Genomic DNA, 12,555 nt, shown 5'->3' with positions numbered 1-12,555 from the left:
GGCCGTCCGCTCCATCGTCGCCCGGGGCTGTTTTGCTCGCAGCACCCATGGCGACCCTCTCCACCCTCGTCGGCAGCCGTTCTCCCTCTCCCATGAAACCATTATCGAAGTCTCGTTGCTCACGCCCCTCCCTGGCTTCCTCTCCCCGTAATGGTCGCGCCGCCGTAGGCGCGGGCAAAACGCGCATAGGAGCGCGTGGCGAATGGAGCGTTGCAGCTGCCGCTGCTGCCAGTCGGCGCGAAATTCCATCGGCACGCTGTGCTCCCCTCCTCGCCCCGCATTGTTTTTGTGCCGCTGGAAGGCAGGGACGCGAGCGAAAGCGCTGCCCCGACCGTGGCGACGCTCTTCCCCAGTTGGACCTCGCCTCCTCAGCCGTTGCGTGCCCGAGCGCTGTCATTCCCTCCCAGCTTACGCGAGCTTGCACCGGCCGCCCGGTTTGCCTCGCAAACGAATGTCGCCCTCTCCGTGCCTGGCGCGGCGTTTGCGACTACCGCCGGGCGCTCTCCTCCTCCGCATCCACCCTGGAGGTGCCTCCCGCGAGCGCAGTTTCCGCACGCGCCCTCCTCGGCCGCCTTCTCCCGGCGCCCCTCCGCAGCCTCCTCGCGCCGGCACCCATCGCCGGAAAGGCCTCCCTCCCCTCGTAATTGGCTTTAATTGGCGATCAGCGCTGATGAGCCTGGACCACCGCCGTCGTCCACTCGACGACGGGCGATTAGAGCGCGCCGCGCGTCATCTGTGTGTGCGCGCAAACGGCCTCTCCGCGTGTCGCCGCCGCCTTCGCTGTCCGCAAGCTGCGAGCCCCGGTGGCGTGATCCCCGGCCGAGCCAGCGCCGGAGCCGCACCCGCGAACGCACGAAAAAAATAATAAACAAGTGGCAAATAAACGACGCCGAGCTCGCAACGGCCGCTTTGCGGTGTGCGCCCGGGACTTTGGGGGGCGGCTGTTGTTGACGTCTGTGCCGCGCAGTTGAGCGCGCAGGTCGCGTGACTCCTGTCGTTTATTAACCTGCGAACGTCTCCCCTCCCACCTTTATGCAAGCGCTCAAGCTCGTATGGGGGGAAGGGGAGGGCTTGTGTGATTCCAGAGCTAGGCATCATGCAGCACGCACCCTCCGCAGGACTCCCCTTAATGCATACGCGATTGCTCGTGCATAATTCTTTAATGTAAATATATGGCCGTCTCGTTATCGCGCAGGGCGACGCGCTCGCTCGCTCGAGCGAAGGAAAGCGTCGCCGGCGGCGGGTTTTGAGCTCGCGAACCTGCTGTTATGGCGGAGGAAACGACTGGTTCGCTGAGATTCGCAGTTGTACATGGCACTTTGTGCACACGCGTTGCCCGAGCCAGCCATCCGGTCGCCGTTTGCTTCCTGCAGTGTTGATGTGTCACGTCAACAAAAGTGCTCCGGTGGCCGGATGTTGTCTTTTCTCTGCGCTGCAGTCGAGGTTGTTTTTCGCATGTTTCCTTCTCACTGTCGGTGTGACTAACCACGGCCTGAGTAACGGGAAAATACCATTCGAAAGAGCGCAGCAAAAAGGCGGCACAGAAGCGCGGAAACAGAAGACATATATTTAAATAACGCATGTGTTCCGACACAGCAGGTATCACAGTTGGGTTGACCAGAAGCTTTTCATTATTCTGCATTCCCTGTTTGAGAGTCCTCATAGCCTGCTTCATATGTTTTAGTTTAGTTAGTAATATTTCCGGAATCTTCAGTGTTTGCGAGCGGTCTCGAAGTAAACACCGACAGTGCTTTTTTGAACACAACAAATGCTTGCACCTTCGCTAAAGCGCAGCGCCTTTTTCAACCTCGAAAATGAATCCCCCGCCGACAGGGTCTAGCGTTATTTCATTCGCGTTGACCACACCAGCGAGGCCTTGATACCTCGCTGTGAGCCAACAACAAATATTCCTTATTTCTGTACAGTTGGATGCAGCTTAAGTCTGCAGTGACCGCCGCACTGGATTCGTGCGTGACAAAAAGTAGTCCTTCCGTTGCAGCTTATCTTGTTACGTAAATAACAAGCTAACCATCAAACGAAATTATAAGCTCAAGAATTTTGGCTTGTTTAAGAAAAGGGGGAGTAAGGAAAAGATAAAAAAATTAAGGGAACACTTGAGCTCCGCCGTAAGGTTATGACGCCATAGCCGCAATGCCATAGCCTGCGCATATATAATTCCCATTATATGCGGAATTGGCCATTCTCAACTTTACATTCATGTCCCTGGGAGTCTTCACGCCGTTCCGTTCGCAATGGTGCAGCGCTAAGGGATGTGCCACTGCCCGCGATGGCAGGCGTTGCCGTCGGTGGGGCCTGTGCGACCCAAGTTGGTATTCGCGAGCAACCGCTCGCGATCAGTCATTAATTTAACAGCCACCTGCCACGGTGATCAGTTTGCTCACAATCCGATGGGCGGGCTGTGGTCACGCCGCAAGGTAACGTGACCTAGGTGGCCCAGCTAGGTTGTTTCTCAACTGGGTGGCCACATGGGGCACCTTGGCCACCTTACCCCACCTTATTTTTCGCTCACAACACTGATAAGGCTGGTTCCGGATTTTGTGGGTAACGGCGCCTTTAACGCAATGGCTTTAAAAGCTGATTTCGTTTGCTGTTGTGATCGGCGAAACCAGCAATACAGGAGACTGCGGATCATGGCCCATTGTTACCTCTCTCCGCATCAAATGAGTGTTGAGTTGCGTACATTGGTAATCTTAAGCGGACCATAACAGGTACTTACTGGGTTCTCGAAGCAGATAGTCTTCCCTAAAGGCGCGACTGTTGACAGCGACTCGTGGAAGCACGTACTGTATCGTTGTGAGAGCCAATGCAGCGATGCTGGGCGAACGCGTTGTTCGCCAAGGCTGCTGCGGAGGGTTGGCCCACAGCTCAGTATCAAGGGCCTAATGCGCATGCTCGGTGGTCCCGTCACCTCAGGGCGCCTTTGCCCAGGGGGGTGTCCTCCTGCGCAGTAAAGGGTGCTTCTGGAAGGGCAGATGGCCGACGGGGTCGCGTTGTTCCCGTCCATTGCGCTCTGAGGAAAACGAGTCGGCCGATCGGCGTCAGCAGTGGCTGTATCGCCGTTGCCCCCTCATCTCCCCCGGGCTCTGTCGCTGCCGAGCTGGCAATTACGCCGCGAGAGGGCGTCAACCAGTAAGCGAAGGCACAAATCTCCACCGCCGCTTGACCCCTGCCACAGTCTCACGCTCTGCGCTTATTTGCCTCGCGGAGGAACAGTGAACTCGGCCTGCGCGGCCAGCTTGTATCGCGAGGTCGCGTCATGGCCTGCTCGAGTGGGGTCCTGAAACGCCTTTAGAGAGAGAACCTGCCGAACGCTTTTGTTGCGTACAGTGATTGCGGTAATCACTGCGCCAGCCTTTGGAAAAGTGCATCCGATTTCTCTGTCGTGTACGGCACGCATAGAGTCGCGAGGGCGTCCGTTAACACTGTTCATTTGCATTTGTTCCTTTTCGAGGGTGGCACTTTGCCTTCAGCTAGGCACGTGACTCTTTCCGTTGCTTGTTACTGTGAGCGGGACACGGTGTGGAATGCAGCCACCGTTATCAGCGCGTTTTACTGATGCCTGGCCAGAAATGAGGACCAGTTCAGCGAAATGCTTTCCTCTGCAGTCTTCGTTTCTGCCATGTTGCTGCACATCCCACAGAAGAAATTGGCAGCATCGCATTTCTCGGGACCTTTATGTAATGTAGCAAAACTCTAATTGTGTGCGTTATGCATGGGTCGGTACACGACTGAGCCAACCGGCGCATGAGCGGTACGGATATATCTACGTCTTTAGTCAGATACAACTCAAGAACGTAGCAGCAGATGACCCTCAGAGGAGGCCCTCCAGCCAATGGCGTCGACCGTTTTGCATGACGTTGCGGTTAATCCGATTCAGCCGTGGTTATTCCCCATTCATCTGCCACCTCCTGCGGATTGATGCTAGCAGGTCAAAGGAATCGGTGAAGGGAAAGAGAGGGACAATCGGTCAAGGGGGGAGAATCGGTTGACGCCATTGGCTGGAGGGGCTCCTTTGAGGGGTATCTGCCCCTTTGCTCTTGAGTTGTATCCGACTATATTCGATATGTCATATAGCTCCCACTGCTACCGGAAGGCTATGTACGCCTGGTGCCGTGCAGCGCGGATGACCGTCGGGGACGTCTTGCTCCTGGATCGCCGCCAGTATGTCGCTGATGGTCACTGCGATTTTGTTTTTCTCGTCCCACAGGGAGGTTCCAGGATCCGGACAGGCCGACAGGTGGCGCCGTTGTGCCCTCCTACCTGCACCGGGGCTTCTGCCCTCCCATGCAATCCAGGAGCAGCTTCTGGAACTGGACCAGGGCCGGGGACACCGCCGTCCAGAGGTGCCCCGGAGGAGCCATAGGTAAGAGTCTGCACCGTTCGTCGTCGGAAGTGCAGTATGGGCGGAAATTTACTGCGTGTTTCTTTCTTCTTTTCTCTTTCTCCCGTTGTATACTGGCGTAGCTGAAAACCCGGGCAGTTATTCATATTTTGACCGAATGAATTTCCGAGCAGAGGTAAAAGCAAGACAAGGCAGCAAAACGAACGAACAACAGCTTCTCTATATCTCGAAAAAAAAAAAAAACATTGTGAATGCACGCAGAAGTCTGTACAATCTCGGCTTACCGCGAGCATCCCCTTCTAGAGCACACACGCTTTATCATATTTGTTCTCTTTTGCGGTGTGTGTGTGTTGGGGGGGGGAGAGAAAAAGGCAGCTGCAATAGCCGATGACATCACGATTCTGCTCTTCGACCTTGATAATCAATACGTTTTCATTCGTACAGATGAAAATCCGTGACTGCTGGAGGAATAGGGATGGAGGTTATTTTCCGCGCTAACTTTTTGTTTGGGTCAGCTCAGCACTATGCTATCCGCGCCGAGCAACCGTTGCGTGTGCGGGTCCCCATGTTCTCTCCTGTCTAAAGTTGGAACGATGTAGCAAAAGAGAGAAGACAGGGCTTAGTTTTCTGGGGTGAAATTTTTTCGGGCTTAATTACCCCTTCTAAAGTGCATTGACGATTCTTTAAAAGTCATAACAAACCGCACTTGTGTTCCTCGTTTTGTAGTTTTCATTTCGTTCATTTGTGTTCGCGTTTCATTTAGCACCGATGTACGGGCGTAGTCAAGACTGATCTTTTCTGACTAATACTCTCTAGCTTCTGCCTGCACCAGTTAAAGGAATCAGAGAGGATGACGACACCAAATCACGCTCATTGCTTTGAATAATCGCCACCTTTAACGAAGGAAAAAAAAAACGACACAACTGAACATCTCCCGAGAATCTTTGCGGCAAGTGTTGGGGGCACCTCTGTCGTTACAGTTCAGAATGTTTCGCCCCCAAAAGGAAAACGCTGCCAGTAATTAGCGCTGCGTGAGCCGAGATAGAACGTGGGGCAGTTATTGAAGGCACCCCGGGAAAGGCGAGCAGCTCCTCGGGTGAACCTGCCGATCCGATCTGGCGGGGCGCTCGTGTGGAAGAACTGATCTGCTCTTCTCTTCTTTGGCTTCATTCGGGCAGCTTATTAGCTTTTAAGATAACGCGACCGCTTTTAAAAGAGGAACGCCGATAAACGGCTGCGCCTCCGCAGGTCACGTCCTCGCCAGATTAGAGCGCGACGCTCTAAGCGCCGCAGATTACGCGCCGCGGCACTGACCTGTCGCGTCCGGATGACCTCAGCGCCGTCTTAAAATGGCCGCTGCTTTTACTTCTGCGTCGTCTGCGCGGCTGCCCGGGACTTTTCGAAGGCCTGAGTGCCGCGGTTTCGCTCCTCCTTCTTTCATACTCGTCTTCTTTTTCTCAATGTTTCCTTTTTCGCTTATTTCTTTTTATCCTCCCTGATAACAGCATCATACGTCGCAGCCTCAGCGCGTGCTTTAAATGTCTTTCTTCTTTCTTCCCTTTCCCACTGACTCGCGTCTTTTGTTTCTTCATCGTCTGCTGCGCTCATTACGGCCGGCTTGGCTTCATCTTCGACTCGCGGGTATCGCATATTCGTCTGCCGCTGCCTCTTTGACGGGAGCGGCGCCCGATACAGGGCCGCCGTTTTCGTCACTTTAGAGCAGAATTAGTGGCCCAGATTCCCCCGGCTTATCTCTCTTGTCGCCTAAAGCGCCGGCGCGCGGCTTCCATCTTCCCTTTCTCTGCCTTTCTCTCTCTTTCTCCTCTGTTTTTCTTCAGCGTTCGAGACGCTAGACTCCTGTTCTCCGAGGCCAATTACCCCTCGCTTCGCTAAACTTACACGGCGGCTCGCGGCGTTGTCTTAATGCGTTCCGATTAAGAATCGTCTGCGCACCTGCCTCCCCTATCTGACCATCACCGCTCGAGCTCGCCGCGATGGCGAACGGAAGCCCCGTGCTGCATGCGGACACCTGCTCGTCCTGTCGTCTGGTCCGAGGAGCTTCCCCTGTTTGCACGATGGAGCGCTTTTTCGTCTGTCGCTCGCACGCGGGCGGCGTTGCGACGACAGCTCAGAACCCGAAGAAGAAGAAGCTGCGGCACTTTTGTCGTGCCCCGGTGGAGAAGTTACGGCTACACCTGTACCGTATATCCTCTCCACAGGAACGAACACTCCGATAACCACCTGTAAGGCGCATGGCCCAACTATTCCTGGACATGGGTCAGCTGGTGAACGGGCAGTTCTCGGTTCCAGCCCACCAGAAGGCCATGCCGTGTAGCCCGTGTACAGGCGTGGGACAGTGCCTTTTCGTCTTATCTCTGTGCCTTTGAAGACGTCCTCTTTCCTGTCTACTTTCGCGTTCTTGCTGACGCAAACATTCACAATTTCGCCCACGCGTCCATCTGGAATCTGTGCTGCCCCTCCTTCCGCCATTGTTCTTAATGCTTGCGCACGGGCTTCTTGTTCAGTTGTGAACAAGGGACAAGCCATATGGGCTCAGAAACATCAATTACACCTTCACTGAGTTTCCTGCTGAGCACATTTCTCAGTTTTCACTTTGTATTATTGTAGCCTTTCAGAAGTGAGTTGCTTGTAGCCCGTAACCTTCTGTTCGTCTCGCATAGGGCTAACTTCATCCCAAGAAGTGCACCGATTCCCTCAACAGCGAGCTTCATTCAAAAGTTACTGTGGCGCTCTGCTGTCCCAGGTCATGCCAGGTGGCGCTGCCTGGCGGGCAACCCGCCGTACTGGGAGCACGACACGCCCAACCTGAGCGCCTGCTACTCGGCCTGGATGGAGAACCTCAAGTCTCGGGTGAGTGCTGCGCGGGGGGACTTCGCAAGCTTCCCGGATGCGTGGTTGAAGAGCAGTCCGCCTGCTGCCATAGGTCCTCTTCTGGCACTTGCCGAGCGACGCTTATCTGCTTTAGTGAGGAACAGTGCTAGAGACACCGTCGAAATTTAAGTCGTTGTGCCCCGACCCAATCTCGCTCGGCTAGCAGCGCTTACACACCTGTAAAAAGTAATCGGAGATTATTTGCGTTTCTTCTAAATACGTTTTCAGTCGAGGACATGCCGACGTGTGTTAGAACCTGTACCGAACGCGGCAGGCAGTAAACTTCGGAAGCCAAAGCATGCTGTTGCTACAATACTCGTTGAGAAATACGGGCAGCGACCACGCAACCCAAGCGTTGATCAACAGCGCAGTCACTGCCGTTGTTCTTTTGGACTGTTACTTAACCGAATCTATGGCGTACCGGCCAGCCTACTTTGGCGGTCAAGCGTGTGTTCCTGTGGCGAGCGCCGTTGTGTCTGAATGGAAGCAAGTAATACTCCCTTAGTTGAGACTGCGCTTTGCGTGAATGCTTCTTCGGCACTAGCCGGTTCTTAAACCGGAGGCATTGTCGAGGCGAACCGAAGACGAGGAGAGTGGTTCCTCTCTTGTCCCAGGCCGAGGACGACGACTCGGTGGTGAGCCTGGCCGTTGAGCTGGAGGTGATCACGCGCACCAAGACGCTGCTGGGCGGCGACATCGCCCAGACAGCGGCCGTCATCCAGAGGCTGCTGGGAAGGATGACGCGGCGCCTGGACGACTTCCCGGACGAACGCCGACGCTTCCAGGTGGTCAAGGAGCTGCTACAGGTGCGTCGTGCCTGCCTCTTTTCGCGCCGGCTCTGTTTTTAGTCTCATTCTCTTCTTCTAGGCACTTTATTGCATATTTGCCATTGAATAACATATTGGCACGGGAACAAGAATTGATCAGGCGCCTTCTGCGCAACTGGGGGCTTCGCGTACTGCCTTCTGTATCTGCCAGCCCTACAGCGAGAAGCAGTTGCATGTAACGGCAAGCGGGCAAAATAATGTGATGGGAGAAGAACCTTCCAAACCCAGCCATTTGTCTTGGACACTGTTCCTGGTTGGACTCTTCAAACGAGCATAGCTGTTGGTCTAATGTATGTAAGGGTATCCCCCCTGGTTTGGCTTCGAATCCCGCTCTGGGACCAAGCACACCAGAAGGCCATGCCGTGTAGCCTTTGCACGGGCATGCATGGCGCTGCCTGTAGAGCAGGTTGAGGACTTCTCAAGGTGCATTTTAGCAGCTTTTATCCTTCATTATATGTGAATGGAAACCAGGGAAGAAAGGGAGGAAGGAAGCTTCTGTGTATAGCTCTACTTGCTGGGGCGCTTGGGTGGATGCTAATTAGGAGCTGCTTCTCTATTTCGAGCACGGCTGTCTACCTCCCAAAAACAGATAGTCTCTCTCTGGCGCCTGACGGTTGGGATTATCAGAAGTAGTGGTTGCCGCAACAAACGTGTGATGTTCCTGGTGGCAAGTTCGTTCAGTTGGCAAGGGCAAACGCCTCCGTTCTAGTTGCGACAGCACTGCGTGTGTCTCCGTGCACGTTGCTTCTCTGCACGAAGATCCCGGCTCTTCTTCGGGGAATTCCTTGAAATCGAGTGCCGGCTTTCGTCATCTCTGATACCGGAAAGAAAAACAAAATTAGTGACTGCTTTTGAGCCCCATCGATTATTGGCCTGTCGCGGCCGGGTATAGCGGGTCGAAACAGCGGCTCCCGATAAGGACAGGAGGTGCGTCGAAGCCCTGGCTCCACTTTCGGATAGGCCTAAATTAGATTTTCTACCGGCGAGCGCATTTCACATTTGATTTTTTTTCAAATGTCTCGCTAAAGCATTACAATCACTGAGCTGCTGTCCTGTGCAGTCCGAACAGCGACGCAGCGAGTGAACGGTTAGTGCGCTGTCCAGCGGCCTTGCGGGCTCTTGGCTCGCATGGCGCGGTCATCGAGTGTGCTTGATCGGGAAACGCGTGGCTCATAGGGGAAGCGTGTTCGCGGTTTTGTCCCGTGTGCCGCGTTTCGAGTCGCTGCCTGGGAGGAGACGAGGAGCAACTGCTCAGAAGCAGATGGCTGTTTGCTCTTACCAGTTCGACTTGTATACAAGTAGCCGGTGCGTAAAACAAACCTAGAGAATAGAAATATTTGTTTACGTTTGTTTGGAGGGGTTTAACGTCCAAAAGCGACTCAGGATATGAGCAACACCGTAGTGAAGGGCTCTGGAATAATTTCGACCACCTGGGGTTCTTTAAGGTGCACTGACATCGCACAGCACACACGGGCCTCTAGAATTTCGCCTCCATCGAAATTCGGGTCAGCAGCCGAGCGCCATAACCACTGAGCCACCGCGGCGGATAAAAAGAATAGAAATGCTTGATTCACATAGGCCCTCGATTACCTAGCTGTCTACGGCTTTTGTGCTGCTACATATTGTACTGTTAGAAGGGAGCTGCGGTAACGACGACGGAAACCTGCATAATGAAACTTCTGCGTTCATGGGCACCGGAAGCGGTACATTGACTGTCATTAGAGGTTTTTGAGGAAAAGAAGTGGCACAGCAGCAGTCGCACTTCTAGGTTGACACTTGAACAGTTCCGTGAGGGAAGACAGCAAGGTGGAAGTATTGTAGAATGAAGAGAGAAAGAGGTGCCGCAGTGGAGGGGCTGCGGAATAATTTCGACCACCTGGGTATCTTTAACATACACTGATATCGCACAGCAGACGGGCGTCTTTTTGCGTTTCGCCTCCGTCAAAACGTGGCCGCCGTGGTCGGGTTCGGACCCGGGTACCCAGCCTCAGCAGACGAGCGCTGCTTACCCGAAGGACGTGGTTCGATCCCGGCCGCGGCGGTCGCATTTCGATGGAGGCGAAATGCAAAAAGACGCCCGTCTGCTGTGCGATGTCTGTGCAGGCTAAAGATTGCTAGCTGGTCGAAATTATTCCGGAGACGTCCACTATGGCACCTGTTTCTTCTTTCACTTCCTACTTCATTCGTAACCTTACGGCACAGTTCGGGGGTCCGCCGAGATGCGACACATTTACTGCGCGATTTCCTTTCCTAATAATAAATGGTTTTGGGGGAAAGGAAATGGCGCAGTACCTGTCTCACATATCGGCGGACACCCGAACCGCGCCGTAAGGGAAGGGATAAAGAAGGGTATAAATCGGCACGTGTACTATTTGATGTCAGTGCAGTTTAAATAGCCCCAGGTGGCCGAAATTATTCCGGTGCCCTCCACTAGGGCACTTGAAAAAAAAAGTTGAGAAATTGGTTTTGAGGAAAACAATTGGCCCAGTGTTTGTCTCACATATCGGCGGACACCCGAGCCGCGCTGTAAGGAAGGGATAAAGGAGGGAGTGAAAGAGGAAACGAAGAAAGAGACACTTCTCCCGTACTGGATAAGAGCCGCGTGCGCACGCTCGCATTCTCAGCGAGGAGTAGCAAAGCCGTGGAGACGCAAGGCAAGGTACGCGTGCTTAGGACTCAGGCTGGCGGCTTGCTTTGTCTTCTACTGCGCGCCTAAGTAGCAAGCGAGCGCCCAGCGATCCGTTCTCACGCGCCCGCGGAGACGGGGACTACAGCAAGAGGAAGCGTGCGGAGACGCCCAGCGTCTCGTGCGAGCCTCGGTGCCTCGCGGAGAAGCATTCGGCGCAGGCTGCTGCGAGCAGCGGTAAATTTAGATCTCTCCCCGGAGAAACGCGTCCTGTCGGTTTTCCACGGCCGCGAACCGGAGTTGTTTCGCGGAAAGCGCGGCGACAGGCTGTGGAGTAAGTTTCTGCCCGCGGTTTTGTGCGGGCTGCTGCGTGTTGCATGTTGGGCTGGGGCACCGCTCCAGTCTTGTTTCCAGCTCTCCATCCCGGTGACAGGGCCTCTGGTTCCTTCGTTTCATCGCTCTTAAGGAACACGCGAAGCGCTTAGAATGCTTTGGACTTGCGCTGGCAAGCGGGCGCAGTTGCTTTCGCGGAAATCTTAAGTTTCGTGTTTTTCCGACACGTTTTATTTTTCTTTGAAATCTTTGAATGCGACGAAAATATTTGGAGACTCATAAGTTGTGCCTTTTGGGGTGTGACGCGACAGCGTTAATGGGTCCCTTCAGCGGTTCCCCTTGCCCACGCAGACACGGACACCGTTTGCTTTTTCACAATCACAATCAACACGGGAGAGTCCACACAGACGTGGTTATAAAGCCCCGCTTTAAGCAAGCCTTGCTAACATGCCTGAGTTGCCTAGCGGTAGCGTGTCTGAGGTGGAGGTTGAGGTTTATTTTTGCTTTAAAAATGAAAGAGGGAACTGCGACAAAAGGCGGTAAAGCCTGACGAGGTCACAGTCCCCCAAAACAGTTTATACAGCAGTGAGCAAGACAAAAATAACAAATATTAACATAGTATGATGGTGAACAAAATACATTGCATCAAACGACAGTATCACCGTAAGAAAATTACTTTTGATACAAACACAGTGCACTATAAATCAAATCAAATGCAGTGTATAAACATGGCATGAGGTCACTAAAGAAAAACACACACACAGACAGCATGACACGAAAATAAGAGATGCTACGCTAATTAAAAACTGAAATTATATTGAGTCAGTGCTGGTTAGTAACCTTTTGATGTCTTTTTTAAACGTGTTCTTAGGGAGATCAAACATGACACTTAAAGATGGGTTATTGAGAACGACTGGAATCTGGTAATCGAGCTTTTGTTTGCCGTAATTTGTCCTTGTTTTAGGGACCAAGTTTCTGTGTTGCCGAAGGGAGTATTTAGAACGAGGGCGGTTTGGAGCAATGGAATACAAACGATTACGATGGATGTACTGTAACAGGCGAAATATGTAAACATGATTTGCTTTAAGTACATTATGCTTATGGTAGAGTAATTTGCAATCCAAGGGTCAGAGGTTCATTCGCCGACTAAGTACCCCAATTTTCTTTTCAATGCAATTCATTTAGTTCACGTAATCACATGTCGTAATGACGTTGGAGTCATGGTGGGGCCTTCTGATCACCGCTTTTAGAATGTTTTAATGACTTTTCAATCCGCCGCTCCACGTATGCCGCAACCACCTTTTCCGACCAATCCGGGGTGTTCGCTCACGTCGCCGCCGACGACGACGCCGGATTTTCTGCTCAACGGAAACCTTCGCTTTCGCGTAAAACTGGCTCATCCGCAGCAGAATCTGTGATGCCGCGGAAACGCTAGTTTTCGCCTAGCTCTGATGGAGGCCAAATCCAAGGACGCTCGTCTGTGCGATGTCAGTGCACGTCAAGTGGCATACAAT

At 53.3% G+C, this 12,555-nt stretch overlaps 1 protein-coding gene across 6 annotated transcripts in view; it reads left to right on the top strand.

Annotated features, from left to right (window-relative positions):
• LOC144111213 (latrophilin Cirl-like) overlaps positions 1 to 12,555 on the top strand; it is a 378,723-nt gene that overhangs the window by 311,078 nt on the left and 55,090 nt on the right. For all 6 annotated transcript variants that reach the window (XM_077644425.1, XM_077644426.1, XM_077644424.1 and 3 more), the window contains 3 exons: positions 4,229 to 4,384; positions 7,128 to 7,234; positions 7,870 to 8,061. In XM_077644425.1, the coding sequence (XP_077500551.1) occupies positions 4,229 to 4,384; positions 7,128 to 7,234; positions 7,870 to 8,061 (455 nt within the window). The remainder of the gene's footprint in view (positions 1 to 4,228; positions 4,385 to 7,127; positions 7,235 to 7,869; positions 8,062 to 12,555) is intronic.

Source organism: Amblyomma americanum, chromosome 11, assembly GCF_052857255.1.
Source record: "Amblyomma americanum isolate KBUSLIRL-KWMA chromosome 11, ASM5285725v1, whole genome shotgun sequence".
Classification (NCBI taxonomy): Eukaryota; Metazoa; Arthropoda; class Arachnida; order Ixodida; family Ixodidae; genus Amblyomma; species Amblyomma americanum.
Note: the sequence above shows the minus strand (reverse complement) of the source record. Positions and strands in the feature narration are given on the sequence as shown.